This window comes from Indicator indicator, chromosome Z (genome assembly GCF_027791375.1).
Source record: "Indicator indicator isolate 239-I01 chromosome Z, UM_Iind_1.1, whole genome shotgun sequence".
In the NCBI taxonomy this organism is placed as follows: domain Eukaryota; kingdom Metazoa; phylum Chordata; class Aves; order Piciformes; family Indicatoridae; genus Indicator; species Indicator indicator.
Window position 1 is genome coordinate 10,482,564 of NC_072053.1, and position 20,272 is coordinate 10,502,835.

General features: G+C 44.3%; 1 protein-coding gene across 1 annotated transcript; it reads right to left on the minus strand.

The window, feature by feature from the left end:
- Window positions 1-6,999: 6,999 nt before the first annotated feature.
- On the minus strand, window positions 7,000-20,063 carry RNF20 (ring finger protein 20). The gene is made up of 19 exons (XM_054397234.1): window positions 19,886-20,063; window positions 19,588-19,755; window positions 19,325-19,472; window positions 18,989-19,171; window positions 18,020-18,138; window positions 17,085-17,231; window positions 16,823-16,900; window positions 16,499-16,618; window positions 15,478-15,657; window positions 15,159-15,294; window positions 14,393-14,514; window positions 13,672-14,069; window positions 12,928-13,045; window positions 11,948-12,097; window positions 10,872-11,084; window positions 9,263-9,388; window positions 8,237-8,377; window positions 7,789-7,890; window positions 7,000-7,570 (listed from the first exon to the last, which is right to left on the minus strand). The coding sequence occupies exons 1-19, from the start codon at window positions 20,012-20,014 to the stop codon at window positions 7,394-7,396; spliced, it is 2,955 nt and encodes a 984-aa protein (XP_054253209.1). The 5' UTR covers window positions 20,015-20,063; the 3' UTR covers window positions 7,000-7,393.
- Between the last annotated feature and the right edge of the window lie 209 nt (window positions 20,064-20,272).

The following is a 20,272-nucleotide window of genomic DNA, read 5'->3' on the forward strand; positions in this document are numbered from 1 at the left end:
CAGGCCCTTTCCTGTATTTTCCCTTTTTCCCCTTCCTCTGTAAAATTTCTAACACACTTTTTGTAATGCCAGAAAGAGGTGCAAAAAGAAAGTAAGCAATATGCTCTTCATGAGAGCAGAATTGCAGCAGCCCTCAACCACTGCCACCCTCCTGATCCTCTCTCATTCTCCTGACAAACATTCGCCGTTCCTAAAGGACCTGAGAAACAAGGAGCATCCAAACATTGCGAGTTCCTGGTTTCTCCAGTTCACATTACAGTGAGATTCCCACCATCTTATCCCTTTCTGTGCATTAATTCAAAAAAACAACAAAAAAAAGGGGATATGTAAAAAAACAGACATTTAAACTGCTCATTGGAAGCATGTTCTTTGTTGGTACGTTTTTGTTGTGATATCTATGGGTCTAGTCTCTGTTCATGCTAAGGCTCCTTATGGTTGCCTCATTACACCAGGTGCTAGTTCTGTGTTGGCAACCCCCTTCCCTCCTGGCACAGGCTGTGGTTTCACAAGACAAATTCTTGGTGGCAATCCCAGTACACAGCATTCTCTCAGCTCTGTCAGCAAAAGTGCAGATGTGGCTGCTCTGTGACAGTGATGAAGGAACTAACCCAGCTTAAAAATAACTTGTCAAAAAACCAAAGCACCACCTTTGTCTGCTTCTGAGCCCCAGTTTGGTTTCCACTCCCACCCAGAGAGAAGCCATGCAAACAGCTGCACTGGCAGATGTGAGGGGATGGGTTTGCAGAGCAAGGAGGGGAGAGGTGGCAGTACTGTAAATCGGTATTTACCAGTGTGAATCTGCTTCCCTAATATTATCTATCTTCAGTTGGTAAGGTTCTTTTTCACAGCCCAAATAATAGAGGGGCTCTGGTCCATTATTTATTTGGACACCAAGCTCCATTCAGAGTCAAATGGAGTCACCAAAGCCTCCTTGTGGACCAGGGCTCAGAATGAAAGTTGTGGTTTCAAAGGCAATGTACTGAATGGAGCTCCCTCCCACCTGGATAATGAGGGGAAAGAAGGGTAAGCTGTTCAGCATCTGAATAAATACTGCATCAACCCAACTGACTCTGTTATTTAAACAGGATTTCTATGTTGTTTTTTTTTTAATACTTCCCAACACATCCCATATTACAAAGAGAAAAAGATTATTTGTGACACTATTGACTCTGGTCCCCCAGCTACTTCACTAAAGTAATTTTTATTCTCCCTCTATCTTCAGTCATCTGTGTGAATGTTGCTAGGGGCCATGTTCTCACCAGGCATAGTTTAAAAGGTTACAGTAAGATCTGAAACTGTATTTAGGGGTCTGATAAAGGCATTCTACTTTTTTGCACCTTTAACCTTTGGGGAAAGAAAACAAAACACTTCCAAATTAAAAGCTCTGCCTGGACCAATAAAAGGTGGTAGCAGTGGTACCCACACTAATTAGCCTCATCAAGAGGATATTGTAATTTTATTCCCTCTGCTTTTGAGCAGCATTTCTGCTTCTTTCAATAGTCAGGTGTGGTGGGTTGAAAACTCCCCCCAATATCAGGATAATTCAAACATAAACCAGAAAGGTAGGAGCCAGAGCCCTGCACATCAGATAGGTCTGAAAGGCCTAGGAGGTCCCTTCTCTCCTTCCTAGATGAGCTAGATGAGGTAAGTAACTTTGGTTGCTTTTGTTACCTTCCCTTACCCTCCCTCACTTAGATACTCATTTGTGCAGCAGCCAGTACCTTACAACCTCCAACATAAATTGGTCAGATGTACACTTAGACAAACACTAAGAAATATTTCAGGCCAATTGTATCAGTGTGTTTATCAACCGTTTATGTTGTTATCTCCCCATGCATGAGTTCAGAAGATCTTTTTAAAAGAAGCACCTGAAAAATGCTAATGTCTTAAAAGTTTTAGTTCAAAATCCCAATCCAAACACTCAGTCTTTGAAACAAATCACACGCACACAGAAAAAAAGAAGAACAAAGCAAAACAAAAAAAAAGTAAACTACCAAATCATTAATGTTAAGCCAAAATCTAATTCTGATGAGTGCCTTGGAGGCAATTCCTATGTCAAATGCAGAACAGGGTTTGCTTCAAATCACTGCAGCACCAACTAGATAGATGCCTTTTGGGAGAAGGCCCAACATACTGTTGCCAAACAGAGACATATTTTGGCAATGTTACTTTCTTATTTAACTCCTGCTCCAGCCTGATACCATAGGAGACCAAAAAAAAAGCCCTGCTGTATCTTTCCAAGTGATGTGGAATATCCCAGATCTGCCAATGCCTGCACACTGCATAAGCAGGAGGATTGGATGTGACAAGGAGATGCACTGGAGACTTCAGATGAGGCTTTTTCATTTACATTTAATTTCTCTGGCTTTGACATTACATTTCAACAGATTTCTTTTTTTAATGAAGAACACTTGTCACACCCATTCTTTTATCCCCAAATATTTGTGTTCTTGATAAACTTTTAAGTATTTCCACTCATTCTGGCAAGTCAAAACAGATCATCAAAAATTTTCACTGTTTCTCAATGTTTAATTTATAAGCACAGAAAGAAATGCAGATACTTCCACAATGAGCTTCAAGGACTTTAAACTGAAACAAAAATATTATTTTACAATAAGAAAATACTTTTCTTGGTGAGGAAAAAAAAATAAGTTTCCAAACCTCAACTGTGAAACTAATCCAAGCTGTTTCAAGTCTTTGTTTCCTATCATGTCCCAACACTGCCAGCATACACACAAAAGCTTGATTTTCAAACTGGGAAAGGATAAAAGAGCTTTGTCCTTCAGCAAGGCCTGTTTAATTTTAGTTGCAGCTCACAAATACTAAAGGAAGTCTTCTGTTAAGAGTAAAGCTTGTTTGAAGATCAAGACAATGGTTATTGGTGACCCATGTCCTGGTTTTAATGAACAAAGATTCGTATCACAACATCTACCATCAGCATTAGTATTCCTAACACACACCACTCTTTGTCCAACTTGACATCATAAACTGTAATCCCAAGAGCAATGTCCAGTGAAAGCTATAGGGGTTCTGCTTTAATATCTTCCACTCACACTGTAACTGAACTGAAGTCACACCACAAACTCCCAGCGTCCCAGCTTGCCCTTGCAAAGATGGGATCACAGATTCCTTCTCACTTTTCACAATTCATAGTAATTTAGAAAGTTTAATTCCTTTATCTGAATGCTTTCAAAAAGATAAAGCATACTATAAGACAGTCTACTAATGTTTCTATTACTTCCTACAGTGGCTGAGCTGAAAGCGGAGGTAGGAAGGTTCAGGACCATACGAGAATGTGAAAGGGAGTTGGATATGTGGGAACAGGCTTTGAAACCCTCTCCGGTTGAGGGGAGCAGTGGAGGATGGATACAGGTCGCTGTCAGGGGAAGCAAAGGGAATGCACCCCGACCCTCTTCCCCTCCCCCGCTGCCCTTGAGCAATAACTATGAGACTCTGCAGGCTGAGGGCAATGTGGATGAGAGTATTGTAGAGGAACCAATCAAGGAGATGCCAAAGACGAAGCAGCCCCCCCAAACCTTAAGGACCAGTGCTACAAAGAAAAAGAGAAAGGCTATAGTTATTGGAGACTCTCTCTTGAGGGGAACAGAGGGACCCATATGTCATCCCGACCCATCCCATAGGGAGGTGTGCTGCCTACCTGGGGCCCGGGTGAGGGACATCACCCAAAGGTTACCTAAACTAATCCAGCCCTCTGACTATTACCCATTGCTGGTAATCCAGGCTGGAAGTGAAGAAATTGAAAAGAGCAGTACCAGGAAGATTAAAAAGGAATTTAAGGCCCTTGGGAAATCGATTGACAGGGCAGGAGCTCAAGTGGTGTTCTGCTCAGTTCCCTCAGCAGCTGTGGTGTACACTGAGAGGAACAGGAAAACCCACACCATCAACAGTTGGCTTAGGAGATGGTGCCAGCAGCGGAATTTTGGCTTCTTTGATCACGGGGCAACTCTTACTGCACCTGACCTGCTGGACCAAGATGGGTTGAATTTATCTAGAAAGGGTAAGAGGGTGCTGGCACTGGGGTTGGCAGGACTCATTGGGAGGGCTTTAAACTAGGTCTGAAGGGGGTGGGTGTGGAAACCAGTCTCCCTGGAGAGGAGGGAGGACCACATAAACTGGTGAAATCAGCAGCCCAGCTGAAGTGCATGTACACCAATGCACACAGTATGGGCAACAAAGAAGATGAACTGGAACTCTTGTTTCACCAGGAGAACTATGATGTAGTTGCCATTACAGAAATGTGGTGGGACAATTCTCACAATTGGAGTACCGCACTGGGGGGTTATAAGCTCTTTAGGAGAGACAGGCAAGGGAGAAGAGGAGGAGGGGTGGCCCTGTATAGTAGGGAATCCTTTGATGCCTCAGAACTTGAGGTTGCAGATGAAAAAGGGTTGAATGCTTGTGGGTTAAAATCAGAGGGAGGCCGCACAAAACTGACATCCTGGTTGGAGTCTGTTATAGACCACCCAACCAGGATGAGGAGGCCGATGAGATATTCTATAAGCAGCTGGAAGCTGTCTCAAGATCATCAGACCTTGTCCTTGTGGGGGACTTTAACCTACCAGACATCTGCTGGGAACTTAACTCAGCAGAAAGGAGACAGTCCAGAAGGTTCCTAGAGTGCATGGATGACAACTTCCTGATGCAGCTCTTAAGTGAACCTACCAGGGGCAAGGCTCTGCTTGATCTGCTGTTCTCAAATAGAGAAGGGCTGGTGGGAGATGTGATGGTTGGAGGCTGTCTAGGGTGCAGCGACCATGAGAGAGTGGAGTTTTCAATATGCAGGGAAATAGGGAGGAGCAGTAACAGAACCCTCACTTTGGACTTTTGGAGGGCAAACTTCAGGTTGTTCAGGCAACTTATTCGGAAAGTTCCCTGGGTAACAGCCCTTAAGAAGAAAGGGATCCAGGATGGTTGGACCTACTTCAAACAGGAGCTCCTAAAGGCACAGGAACTGGCAGTTCCCACATGCCGTAAGACGAGCCGGCGGGGAAGACGACCGGCCCGGATGAGCAAGCAGCTCCTGAAGGATTTAAGGGAAAAAAAGAGGGTTTATCGCCTTTGGAAAGGGGGGGAGGCAACTAGTGATATGTTTAAGGATGTTGCTAGATCATGTAGAAGAAAAATTAGACAGGCAAAAGCACAGTTAGAAATTAAACTGGCCGCTTCCGTGAAGGACAACAAAAAGCATTTTTATAAATATATTAATGCTAAAAAGAGGGGCAAGAGGAGCCTCCACTCTTTATTGGACGTGGAGGGTAACATTGTAACTAAGGATGAGGAGAAGGCTGAGATTCTAAATACCTTCTTTGCCTCCATTTTCAACAGTAAGGCAGGAGGACTTCAGGATAACTGGCCTCCTGAACTGGTTGATGGGGTCAAGGAGCAGTGTTGCACTCCTGAAATCCATGTGGAATTAGTTCGAGACTTGTTGAGTCACTTGGATATTCACAACTCCATGGGACCTGATGGGATTCATCCTAGGGTGCTAAAAGAGCTGGCAAATGAGCTGGCCAAGCCTCTCTCCATCATTTTCCACCAGTCCTGGCTCACTGGAGAGGTCCCAGAAGACTGGAAACTGGCCAATGTGACACCCATCCACAAGAAGGGACGGACAGAAGAACCTGGGAACTACAGGCCTGTCAGCCTGACCTCAGTGCCAGGGAAAATCATGGAGCAGATTGTCTTGGGGGCAATCACTGTGTACCTGAAGGATGGCCAAGGAATCAGGCCCAGCCAACATGGATTTAGGAAGGGCAGGTCCTGCCTCACCAACCTGATCTCCTTCTATGATCAGGTAACCAGCCTGGTGGACGTGGGAAAGGCTGTGGATGTAGTCTACCTGGACTTCAGCAAGGCCTTTGACACTGTCCCCCACAGCAAACTCCTGGCCAAGCTGTCAGCTTGTGGCTTGGACAGCAGCACTCTGCGCTGGGTTAGGAACTGGCTGGAGGGCCGAGCCCAGAGAGTGGTGGTGAATGGTGCCACATCCAGCTGGCAGCCTGTCACTAGTGGTGTGCCCCAGGGATCAGTGCTGGGCCCCACCCTGTTCAATATCTTCATTGATGATCTGGATGAGGGGATTGAGTCCATCATCAGCAAATTTGCAGATGACACCAAGCTGGGAGCAGGTGTTGATCTGTTAGAAGGTAGAAGGGCTCTGCAGAGGGACCTTGACAGACTGGACAGATGGGCAGAGTCCAACAGGATGGCATTCAACAAGTCCAAGTGCTGGGTGCTGCACTTTGGCCACAACAACCCCATGCAGAGCTACAGGCTGGGGTCGGAGTGGCTGGAGAGCAGCCAGGCAGAAAGGGACCTGGGGGTACTGGTTGACAGGCGCCTGAACATGAGCCAGCAGTGTGCCCAGGTGGCCAAGAGAGCCAATGGCATCCTGGCCTGCATCAGGCATAGTGTGGCCAGCAGGAGCAGGGAGGTCATTGTACCCCTGTACACGGCACTGGTTAGGCCACACCTTGAGTACTGTGTCCAGTTCTGGGCCCCTCAGTTTGGGAAAGATGTTGAATTGCTGGAGCATGTCCAGAGAAGGGCAACGAGGCTGGGGAGAGGCCCTATGAGGAGAGGCTGAGGGAGCTGGGACTCTTTAGCCTGGAGGAGGCTCGAGGGAGACCTCATTGCTGTCTACAACTACCTGAAGGGAGGTTGTAGCCAGGAGGGGGTTGGTCTCTTCTCCCAGGCAACCAGCACCAGAACAAGAGGACACAGTCTCAAGCTGTGCCAGGGGAGGTTTAGGCTGGAGGTGAGGAAAAAGTTCTTCACAGAGAGAGTGGTTGGCCATTGGAATGGGCTGCCCAGGGAGGTGGTAGAGTCAGCATCCCTGGAGGTGTTCAAGAGGGGATTGGACGTGGCACTTGGTGCCATGGTTTAGATAGTCATGAGGTGTAGGGTGACAGGTTGGACTCGATGATCTTTGAGGTCTCTTCCAGCCTTCTTGATTCTATGATTCTACTCACTCTCAGAAACACTACCCTACCTTGATGGGATTTAATAAGCACTACCCAAAACAAACTCCTCAGATAACACACTCATTTACCTCTGCTGCACCACAGACAGCTTCCATCCCAGCAAATTAGGACTTCAGTTAGGTGTTCCCAACTCGGTAGTGCTGAAGTGACAGATGGGAAATGTCCTTTCAGGCACAAAGAATCCACAAAAACTGAGTAAAACAGTAAAAGAAAAAGGACAAGAAAGGAACCAAGAATCCAGACTCGTTTGCACCCTAACCACACTACCAGAAGAGACTGAAGCTCAGCTTACAGAAGCACTGACTAACCCCTAAAGAGACAGCCACACAAGTGAGGGAGGTTGGGGGGTCAGTGTAAGCAGCAACTTTCCATCGCTCCAGTGGAAAGACTCAACCGATGTAGATCCTGTGGAAGTCGTTGGCACCGAAGGCGGCGTTGCACTTGGGGCACTTGCGCTGCCGGGTGTCGTAGCGCGTTTTCACGCACTCGAAGCAGAAGACATGGAAGCACTTGGTGAGCACCGCGTCCTTCTTGCGCATGTTACAGCATGGGCAGGTCAGACGGGCCTGCAAGGCAGGAACGTTACAGTGAGGGCCGAAGGCACTGCAACAGGTGTGCTAAAAGGTGATGGAAGGTGAAGTGGTTTCTTAAGTGGGTGGCTTCTTCAATGCAAGATAGGGCTACAACGCCAAAGTACTGACAATAGATGCCAAACACTGAAAATGTGACTACAGAGCCCTTTGACTAAAGGAGAGTTAAAGCTGAGAGAAAGACAGCTACTCACCTTATAATCCTTGATTTCCTCCATCAGTATCTCATCACAGTTGGGAACCATGTCAGGTTTCTTAGTGGTCTCCAGCTTCCTGCGTAACCTTGAAATATCTTCCTGCACAAAAACAAGAGACCAAATGAATGAGCAGTATGTTCTCTGTCACAGCTTCTTTGGGAACAAAAAGAAGTAGCACCTGGCCAACAGCGCACTTGGCATACTTTCATCCCCAACCGTCCAACAGACTTATAACAGATTACACATTATCATCTGGTACCACATGTATTGGCAGTTATCAGTGAATAAAACCTGAAAAAGCCAAATCCTGATGAAGTTGCAATCAAAGTGAAAGGAAATAAACCCCAAAAAAGTCTATGCAGTTGGAACCCACTCCACACTCAATGTATAAGGAGACAGACACCAAAGCAGGCAGATAGCGAAGAACTGGACATAAGGTATATACCTCAGCTCTTTTGAAGTTGAACATCTCTTTCTCTCTAGTTACTCTGTTTTCCACAATCTCCTCCTGGAAGTCGTGTAACTTCTTCTGAGCCACCTCTAGCTGGGCTTTCAGGTCATCTGCAAGCTGTGCTGCATCCATGGCCTGAAAAAGAAAGCCAGTGTAGAAGCATCAAACAGGGAAAAAAAAGCTCTAACCATTTCTAGTTTCTCTGTTTGGCAATCCTAAACTGCTCACAGAATGCTCCAGGCTGCTGGGGGTCTATTTTTTCAATTTAATTTTGATACTTGCAAATGTAATAACTGAAATTACTCCCTAAACATTACTTCAACAGCAAAATATCTTACTAGTAACAAGTTCTAATCATTTAGTTTCAACACTCCTCTTCAGTAGAGACAGTACTGTGACACTGCCATGTATGTCACTTAGACACTGCTGCCTACAATGTTCTCTTCTTGTTACAGAGTCACAGAAGACATCAGCTTGGAAGGGACTCTCAATGGTCATCTTGTCCAGCCCCTCTGCAGTCAGCAGGGATATGTTGTAACTATTTTCTGCCATCTTTTATCTTTTTTTCAATTCAGTTGCTTGGAGGCAGTTCTATAGCTGAACTAGACATAACTGCAAGGTGTTTATTTTGTCTCTCACCACCCCAGATGAAGTTAACTGGGATCAAAGGTTTATATTAAAATATGCCTGGAGAGTGCTGAGGCCTGGCCCTGGAAAAGAACAAACGGCCTGTTCTGTCACAATAGGTTTCTTTTTAAAGGCAATTACTTCGCCTCCCTAATTAGACTTTCACAAAAACTTCTATGACCTGCCCCTCCTTATCAGAGGAAACATCAGTCTACAATGCTTTTAATCAGAACTCTCTTCAGGATGCCTCAGCCTGTAGGGAATATCAAGTTCTGTAATACCAACAACAGCTGCGAGCCCTCTGTGCTTCTCACAAGACAACAACTCTGTTTTACAATCCAAGAGAAAATACAGCAATTATTCAATCCAAAATGAAAAAAAGCAGTTACTTACCTTGCGTTTGTTCATTTCCAGGGCCTGTGTTCGGAGACCCAGTTCTTTCTCACCTGTCCCAATACTGCTTTGCAGCAAGTGTTCCTTCTCTTCCAGCTTACGTACAACCTGCAGCTGGGCATCCACCTTGGAGAGAGATACAAGAAGTACAGAAGGACTGAAATGAACGTTCTACAGGTCTTCAGAGTTGTCATTAAAAAAGCTGCAGGCTGCCTGATTCCTCACCACCACGGAAACTTTGTTGACTTGCCTTTTTCTTCTTGAACCTGTGCACACTGGCAGCCTAACAGCTATATCCAGCCCTCTCCAGTGAACACTTTAAAACTCAGATATACTCACAACCAAGAGGTCTTCTCTTCTGGGAGATGGCTTACAGATATGCTGTAAAGCAGGGAACAGTTTCACCTTGGTTCTAAGATGGTAGAATATATATGTAGAAGTACCATAACAACAGGAAAATTACTTCCCACTTTCATTCTTCCTCCTGCTCTCTATAGCAATCAACTCGTGGTGATCTTACACTCATACAGCAGTCTCTGTTTCTTACTAAGATAGGTCCCTTTGAAGTCTGATGCAGCACATGTAGATTCATTAGGGGAACATTCCCTTCTGTACTCACTTTAGCAGGGAATACAGTGAATTCTCTTCACAGAAGCTCTTATGGTGCTAGATTTTGGATTAAAGACCAAAACAGTGTCAGTATCACACCTCTGTTTTAGCTATTGCTAAACAGTATTTGCACAGCATGGAGACCTTCTGTGTCTCATGCTCCCTGACAGTAAGTAGGATGAGGGTGCACAAGAGGCTGGGATGGGACAGAGCTGGGACAGCTAATCACACAGAATCACAGGATGCTGGGATTGGAAGAGACACCTCTGGACATCAAGTCCAACGCCCCTGCCAGAGCAGGAGCATATGATCTAGCATAGGTTGCACAGGAACGCAACCAGATGGGTCTTAAAGGTCTCCAGAGAAGGAGACTCCACAACCTCTCTCAGCAGCCTGTTCCACTGCTCTGTGACCCTTACAATAAAGAAGTTCTTCCTCACGCTAAGGTGGAACTTCCTGCACTGTAGTTACATATATTGCCCATTGTCTATCACAGGAAACAAGCCTCCAAGTTTAATGCTGTCAGCAAACTTGCTGAGAAGACACTCTGTCCTGTCATCAATGTCACTGATAAAGATGTCAACTGACCAAAGGGATATTCCATACCATATGATGCTGTGAGCAGCAACAAAAGCTGAGGGAAAGCAGGAAGTGAGATGATGTTGAGTGTTTATGGAGTTTGTATTCCCAAGTAACAATTATGCTTGATGAAGCCCTCCTTTCCTGGAGATGGCTGAACACCTGCCTGCCACTGGAAGCAGCTAATTCATTCCTTGTTTTGCTTTGCTTGTGCACAAAACTTTCCTTTAACTAATGAACTGCCTCCCTCTCAACCTACTAGTTCTCTCACTTTTGCCCTTCTGATTCTCTCCCCTATCCCACTGTGGGGAAGCAAGCAAGCAGCAGCACGTACCTTAGCTGTGTACTAGAGAGCTAACTCACCACACCCCTCCACCTTCTCCCATCAGTTCTGCTCTCCTCTCTCCTTGTCCCAAGTTACCTGAGTCTTCAGTGTCAAAACTTGGTCTGCCAACTCTTCCTTCTCTTCTTTCAGGAGCTTGTGGATCTGGTTGGACTTGATACGCTCTGACATCAGCTTGAAATTAGCATCATCCTTCTCCCGCAGCTGCTGCATCAGGCGGATGTTCTGTTCCTGCATGTCTTCAAAGGCTTGTCCTGTGACATCCATTTCTGACAGCAGGGCCTCCTCCTCCTGCAAAGGAAATCACAGACTCTGGTTTAAACTGCCTCCTGTAGCCCTTGAAATGACCCTAAACATTTCACTCACTGACACCAAACCTAGCAGAGATGAAGGAAGATATCTCAGTATCAGAGAACAGTATCTTCCCAGCAACCAGGAAAAAAGTATTCCCTACAAGTATGCACCATAGCAGAGATGCCCTGAGTTAGAAGGTATAGAAAAGAAATGCTGATCTTCACAAGGACTCACAGATGGTGGCTTGTCTGCTGGCAGAATAAGCTGTGACATAATTGTTTGCCAGAGCTGGACAGGAACCAACTCCCCGCCTCAGGCAGCTAACCAAATCACTGTCATAAACCAGGCCAAGAACACTGCCCGTGGACTACAAAACTGCTTCCAGGTAACAGGTTGCTAAGGCCTTTAAACTCACTCAGGCCACTTCAGAGTGGCAAGACAGAACAGTTCTGTTCTGTGAAGAAAAGCATCTGAATTTTAAAAATGTAACTGTCAACAGTTTGCTTTTTGCTACTGAGTTGGTTCTCACCTCTTATCATTGGATTAAGCCCTTTTTAAACTTCCACCCCTAAAGGCTGATCTAGGAACCTCCTCTCTGTGCTCTTCACACAGGCCACAACCAATCAAGCATTCCCCACCACTCCCTGCTATGGGCTTTGTGACACTGGTGTTGTGAGGATTTTTTTGATAAATGATTTCTGGCTGGTTAGGGTCTTCCCCCTTCAATAAACAGGGACAAAATTCACATCTCTGCCACACAACAGAAATTCCTTCTTTCAAGTAATCTTCCTGGCTGTAATCTGAGGGCAATTCCTTCCCAGATGCATCATCCAGGACACTACTCATCAGAAATTTCTCACCTGCTTAGCCATGGCTAGTTTCTTCTGCAAATACTCAATTTGTTCTTCCACTGCTCGAATCTTGCGGAGGGCATCCTCATCAGCCATCTTTTTACTCTCCTTTTTCTCTTTGTCTTCCAGTTCTTTCACCCTCTGCCTCAGTTCTTCCAGCTACAGCAATGACAAAACAGAACTTGTAGAATCATTTTAGTTGGAAGAGACCCTTAAGAAATTACACTGAACACAAAAATATGGCCTGAACATCTTAAGAGCCTGTTTTCACAATTCTTTGGAACACTGGAGAAACTGTCTTCAGAGGATGTGCAAGGAGGTAGGAAAGAAGGCTATCATAAGCACAATACACAGAGACACAAACCCAACCATACATGGAGACAAAGACATGAAAAACACCTCCCTCGTCACAACGGCTGATAGGCTACCAAGACACAACAGGCACCACTTCCAGGAGGATCAGCCTTGTCTTTGCAACTGTTAAGACCAGAAACCAGGGATGGATCCTGGATTGGGAGGGCTGTAGAAATCAAGAGAGCTATACAAACTTGAATGATCTGCAAATATGTCTCTGCTTGTGAACCTAGGGACTATTGCACATGTACATGTGCTGGTGATGTTCTCTTTACTAGTTCAAAAGGAGTAAGAGGACTTGTCTACCTATGCTTATATTTTCCGAGTCCTATATCCACATGCTGTGTGTGTGTGTGTGTGTGTGTGTGTGTGTGTGTGTGTGTGTGTGTGTGTGTGTGTGTATGTCTCTGGGACATGTGCTGAGCCTCAATACTGGTTGAATCTGCAACTGAGAAAGCAGGAGCAAATCACCCTGTTCATCTACAGACTGTTCCAGTCCCTCTGTAAGTGACAACAATGAGAAGAGTAACAATCTTGTTTCAAAGACAAAACCAATACAGTTCAGGTGCAGAGTATCTGAAAGGACCTTTCAAGTAACATACTGAATTAAAAAATGGAAAATAAAAGAGATCTACCTCAGCTTTTGCCTTCTTCTCAGCTGCCATTAGCTGTACTTTGTCTCTCTGCTCTTTGGGGGCAGAGCGGTACATGTCTAGCAACAGCTTCATCTCTTTCTGGCTCTCCTGGGCCTTCCTGGAGAGAGGAAGACAGGCAACTGTGAGAACACAGCAGGAAAGCTACACTGTTAACATATCCAGCATGAGAGTTAGAGCAGTATTTTCTCCATCTTCCACACGATATGCATATGGAGTCATCCTTGGCTCATCTTATCCTAGTTTAATGTGAAATAGTAAAGAAGTACAGGGTGGAGGCTGAGGAGATGTTCAGGAACATGGGCCGAAAAGCCAAGAGAAGGAGGGTGAGGATGAAACATGTACCAAATGAATTACCCCTCTCTCTGCTTCAGGACTGATCCAAGACAGAGAAGACTACTGTGCCCTTTATTAACAACCTGGTGCATTACAGAGTTTGTTATGGCAGCAACAGCTAAAGATTACTTGAACCACACCACAGAATCAAAGAATCATTAGGTTGGAAAAGTTAACATAGCATAACCAAGTCCACAAGTATCTGGTTTGGTTAATTCATGCTTTAGACCTTCATGGGAGAGATGTTACTATACTGTCCAAATTACAGCTAGATATAAAGGATGCCAAGAACCTTCACATCACTGAAGCTAATCTCTACAAGTCATTTCACACAGACACTTCAGCTTGGTCACTATTCAAACTGGAAAGGGAGGGGGCAACAACTCTTACTTGAGCTCAGCCTTCAGTTGCTTGATCACTTCAGCCTCCTTCTTTCTTCCATCTTCATGCTTCCCTTTCTCCTTCTCTTTAGACTCCCTCTCCTTTTCAGATTCTTTCTGCTTCTGCTTCTCCCGCTCTCGCTCCTTTTCCTTTTCTTTTTCTTTCTCTCGCTCTCTCTCTTTCTCCTTTTCCTTCTCTCGTTCCCTCTCCCTCTCCCGTCTCTCTCGCTCCCGTTCCTCCTCATCTCGCCTAGCCTTCATTTCATTAACATCTTCAGAAGCAGCCTTGGGGACAGACACTTGGACAGAAGGATCATCAGGTTCCTGCTTGATCTCTGGAGGTTCCTCCTTTGTGTCTTCAGTGCTGGACTGAGATTGTAAGACAGCACTACCACTGCGAGAGCGGATCTGTTGTGAAACAGTAAGAAAGAGTCACAGAAGAAAACAAACCATTGAGTTCTTAGCCAGAAGTCTACTTTCCCTGGTCTCCCCAAATCCACTCTTGCATGTTCCCTCCATAATTGCTACTGCTTTTGTAAAGCACTAGACAGCCACACAGGAAAACCATCCTTTTGTTAAGTGGAAGCAGAAGAGTGTAGAACTCCATCAAAAATTGCATTACATCCTTCATGCCATATCAGACAAGTTGATACTGCAAGCAACGGTAACAGCATTCCCCCTTTTCCTAAGCACTCCCTGTTCTTTCCTGGCATCCGCTGCACTCTCGATACCTTGCTTAAATCAGATTGGGCCTCTCTCAATTTGCGCTTGTATCGTAACACCTCTCCCTTCAGCTGGTGGTTGTGATTTTGGAGGCTGCTGATGAGATGACGCATCTCCCGATTAATTGGGCCTACAAAAACAAAAACACAACTGTAACAAACCATATGTTCATAACGTGGGTATTCTGTAACAACTTCCATGGAGGTGCAGAACAAGGTAAGTAACAAAGAACCGAAGTAAGATTGTTTCTATTCTGCCACACAACACATTTGCATAAAAGTCATGTCTGTTTTGCAAGCAACTGTAAATCCTTGAAAATTCCTAGTCCTAATTTACCCTCAACATCACTTTTTCTCACCTTCTGAGGGAAATGTGTCATGCTACAAAAAAAACCAACAAAATTTAAATGCTACTTTAGAAATAACTTATTTTCTCCCATGAGATTTGAAAAGTACTCATTTCCTATCCAAGGGGTCATTCCAGGTGTGTAAATGAATCCTCCAAATTAATTAATAATGCAAAATACTCTGTCATGAAACAAATTATTAGCAAAATGTATGCATTTTGCAGCATTTAAAAGGAAGTCAGGTAATATGAAACCAGCCTCCCATAAAATAAGTGAAGAGTTTTGGTTTTTTGAGACAGACCTACCAGAACAAATATTAAACAGTAACAAAGACTCAAACCAGATGTTTTACTCCAATGCAGCCTCTCACGGAGATTAGGAAGGAGGGAGCATTGTTTGTTTTTAGTAAAAGCAGAAAATTTCCATACCTGCTTGTTCATTGGCAGCAAGCGTCTGCTCAAACTCTATCCTCAGCATCTCATACTCTTTGCGGACTTGTGCAAGGGTGTCCTCTAGCTGAATCACCTCTGTGCGCAGTTTCTTGTGAAGACTGACCTCATCCCTCTGAAGAGTAAGAAGGGGACAGAATTTGGTGCTGTGACCTGGAGTATCTCTCATCTCATCAACATGGAGGTACCAGAACAGATGACTTATTGCCAGGAAGATAAATTTCCTGAGCATTCCCAGAGCCATCCAGACTTAGCAGGGATGACAACGTACCCCAGTCTGATGGAGCAGAGGTATTACCTCAATTAGTTCCACTTGGCGCTGGTGTGTGGTGCGGGTGCCATGAAGCAGAGTACGGGCCTCATCAAGATGTGCCTTCAGCTGGAGGCTCTCATTATACAGAACAGAAAACTGGGACTGCATGCAGCGATATTCTGGGGTCTCCTTCACAGCCTCTTCCACTGCTCGTCGCAGCTCAACCTAGGTAGGACATGAGAAAATGCCACAGAAAAAATATAAAATTTCCTTCTCTTTGGTGCCATTTCTGCAAGACAGGAAAAGAGTGAGTGCAGCCACCAGAAGCAAAAGCAGAACCTCAATAGCACTGCTGTGAAATAAATGTAAGTGATATGCATCAGTATCAGTTTAAAATGCCTGTGCTTTCTCTGTATGCACTAAGCCTTTTCTCTTGCATAGTCATATCATGAGGTTTTGATGCTCAGGTTCTGCAGTAGCTTGTCCCAAAGGTCTGAGCTTGAAAAACATTATTTAGCTTTACAGTTTACTGTAAAACCATAATCACATAAATCAGTAAGGATGAACACATAGAACTATATGACAGAAAAATAGAGAAAATACATATGCAAGGAGGCATTAGCTTTCTAACAGTAAGAGACATAGTGACTGAAATTAAGAGAAATGAGATAAAGTAGAAGTACAGAATTTGAATTTTCTTTACAAAATAAGGGCAGCAAATGCTTGTGACTAACTGCAGTGAAACAGACCAGGGTGAAGCTGTAAGATGGATCAACAGTTGTAAAGAGGTGAAATTTAACTAGACATCATCAAAATATACTGAACGGATCAGCACAGAAAATAGGAGGTAAGAAACCACAGTAAGTTCCAATGGTGACCACATGGTGTCACCAATACACTAAATCATGTAAACTTGCTAAATTGTACCTCCTACAAAACACCACCCAGCTGAAGAGCAAGCACAGAACACCGTATCATAAGTTTTTCCAGACACACAATATAGCAAGACAAAGGACAACAGACCACACAAAAAGCTTTCATCCTCAAACAGATACAGACACCTCACCTTCAGTTTTTCATTCTGTGCTGTTACTTCTGCAAGATCCCGGCGTAGTTCCTCCAGCTCATTGAGGCGATTCCCAGCAAGCTCTTTATTCTCTTCCAGCTCTGCATTCATCTCCTCAAACTGTTGGGGATAAATTGTTTGTAAATTCTGCTGCTAATATATTAGCTGTCAGTACTAATTAAGTAACTGTTTATACAGTACCAGAAATTACAGTTTTAACATCACAAAGTGATGGAGAGCCTACTTCTATCAGGTCCACTTCCTAAGAAACTCATGCACAGCCTTTCTTCTTCCCACTGCCCACAGCCGAGCCCCTGACATTACCTTGCGGGCATTAATGGTGATTGTGCCTCCATAGAGGCTGCTCCCAGCTCCATAGACCTTGTAGCCTTTGGAATTTACCTGCAAAAAAAGGCAAGAGATTTCATCAATAGCCCATTAAATACCATGATTACCAATATAGCATGTTCAGGACCAAAGATGGCACACTATCTCATTTCTCACAGCAAAGTACCATAAGATGATGTCAAACATCTCTAAACTACACCTATTTCTGTGGTTTGCTGGTGAAGGGGATGGTGCTTACTCGTTCGAGAACATCTGCTAAGTGTCGGTTGAGCCTCTGCTCCCTCTTACGTATCTTGTCAATATCCCACTGAAGGTCATCAATCATAGTCTCCAGAACAGACACTCGAGATTCTGCTGTCTCCACTCTCTCCTGCAGCTTGGAGAACTGCAATTAAAAGAATGTTTCAGCCAGCATCTTGAATAAAATCAACATTTTTCTGAGTCTGCTCAGTATTAATTTTTTTCTTATTTGTCATACCCTGGACACGTGTCTTCCACCCAATTTCTGCTGTGGCAACAAACTACTCAGTGAACTGCTGTGAATTTTACACTAGCTGAATCCCAACACAATCATGATAATAAGACAAAACTGAAAATGGAGAAAGTGCAAAGCTGGCAATATCTGGATAGAGGCAACTACCTCAACTTTTTTTTTTTTTTTTTAAAAAAATCTTCCATATGTTCTTCTACTCCAGAGACCACTACTGCCTTGAGTAAGGCCAGCATTAATAAGGTTGCTAAAGGAACTGAAACCTCTGAAACAAATACTTCCAGTAATGTGAAACCTTTAATGACTCCGATCACCTTATAACTGATGTCATGACACTTTCACACCTGACACAGAGACACCAAGGAATTTGAAATTACAAAGATGTCACATCAAGCGTCTCAGCTCTTACACAAGCATCTTAGCATTCCTTACAACTTCCTCTGCTCTGTTTTAAAATCAACTCAACTCACTGGTTTGGTTATATTGTTTCATTCAGTGATGCAACCACACAGAAAATCTACGTACAGTTCTTTACAACAACCGTTTCCGTAACCTTTGTTCAAAAGGCAACTTTCAAACCATATTGCTCATCTTCCAAGGCAATAACCTGCTTTCCAAACTATGGCAAACAATTATTCTAAGCAGGACCCCAAAGCAGATTTCTTTCTCTCTCCTTTTTATACCTCCTGAGACATGATTCGCTGCTTCTCCTGAAGAACATCAGCCAACTCCTGCAGCCGTCCATTCTCATGTGACAGGTAGGTATTAAGCTCCACGACTGCTTCTTCCATCAATGAAATATCTGAGAGATGCACATAAATAAGGAAATTTATAGAAATGAAGGAAGACTGGTTTCAATTATTTAACAGCATAGAGACAAAAAAAAAAAAACTGGGAAACTTCTGGGTTTAGCTATTTACTGTATATTTCCAGCAGGTGGTTCCCAAGGGTCTCATCTCCAGCCACGGAGATCTTTGACTTGCATCCAGTAAGCAAATGCTCTGCAGTTTAAGGTACTACACATTTCTGACTGTCCGTTTCCACCTCTTAGTGTCAGGTATCATTACAGCTGTAAAAGGTCATGAGTATAAACTGAATCTTCTACATCAATTTTCAGAAACTAGTCATTTGGCTTTCTTCTGCAGAACTCTTAGTTTTCAAAACTGACAGGTAAGCCAACACATTACACGGCTACCACCTTGCTCAAAACTCAGTGGAAACTGCAGAGCTGGTTATTCCTACACCTTTTGTTAAACTGTAAACATGAAGGAGTCCACCATCAGCTTGCAACACTGCTTCCACTTTTTCACTTATAAGCATGAAGCCTTTTTATGCAGTGGCTAACAGCTGGGCACTAAGATTCAACTGTAATCTGTAATTTCTCAGGTGCACTGCACACTAATGGCAGAAACATCACTTTTCTCAGCCCAACACACTGGGCAGAGCTCTCAGCATTCAAATTCAGAGGCAGTTATAATATACTTCTGGTGTGTAACACAAGTTGTTTTTGGAGGCCTTGCTTATTGAGAGCTTGGAAAGATAAGCCAATTCATTTTGAAAAATAAAGGAGCAGGAGACGGATTAGGCCTTAACACCTACAATGCAGAATTATGTCATGGAGTTTGTTTGAGTATAAGCCACCTTAGTCATACCTCCACTGTTGACCTTGTGGGACAGCACATCCACTTTTTCCTGCAGCTTGTCGTACATTGTCACGATCTGGGCAACAGCACGGCGGGAAGACTCTACACGCTCCTGCAGCTGAGATTCTATCTCCTCACTCGTGCTGCTGGCTAGAGTGGCTAAGAAAGAGAACGCTGGCTCCAGTCCTTCACCTGGGTACAGAAAGAGGTGTAAAAAATGTGCTCTGGTAGGCAACGTATCACTAGTCTTCATCATCAAACAGCCTCTGTAACCCTTTAGAAAGGGCCAACATTGTCCACAGCTGAAATCCATCTTTTGCACTGTCCCCAGCCAGGACAACTCACCTCGTTCCCTCTCATCTTTGCGCTCCTGATTACTGTCTGAGTCTGGCTCAGGTTCTGGTACCACCAGTGCTTTTCTTTCAGTCAGAAGATCTCCAAGACTTTGGTCCAGGTCGAAGCGTTTAAGGATGATACGTATGTTTTCATCAAACTGAATGAGGGGACAGGCAAGGCAAGACAAGACAAAGAATGGACAAGAATAAAAAGGAGTGCAGTGGACCAGGAAGAAAGGAGAACGATGTATACAAAATAAGAGAGTTACTAACCTGATTCCAGTATCGGTTGATAATCAGCAGAGAGGCATCATCAGTGGCCTGCCGACGCTCCAGCTTTTCAATGTGCTCACGCAGCTCATCTTCAATGGCTTGTCGCTGGTCCAGCATCTCTGCTAGTTTCCGGTTCTTGGTCTGTAGGGTCCGGATGTCCATCTCCTCCTGCACAGATGCACAAGTCAGAGCACAATGCACTCCACCCAGATCATTGGGCTCATATGAAGGCAGAGAGGTATTTTTATTTTCACATCTCAAAACCCCAAAAGGTTCAGAGGCCACAAGGAAGACATACCGTTGAGGAAACGCCACCAAGCTTAATGGTCTCCACTGTGGTCCCTGAATCTTCAAGCCCTGCCTTCTTCTCTGGGGGTGCAGAAGGGCCAGGCTCTCCAGCTGCCCGTTTATTGCCAATTCCAGACATGGTGGCCAAACCATACAGACTGCCTTCACAAAGTTCTTCCTGAAGATTAAAGACCACTATTAAAAAAAAAAAAAAAGAAAAGAAACACACATCCACGAAATCAATCCAGTTTTGGGTTCTTAATACAGTGATCCAGCATAGTAACAAGATGCCCACAGTACAGACCATGTAATTCAAAAGGTCAAACATTCAGTCTTAAAAGACACTACTAGGATTAGAATTCCTAACAGCAAGCTGATGGGAAAAAAAAATCCACTG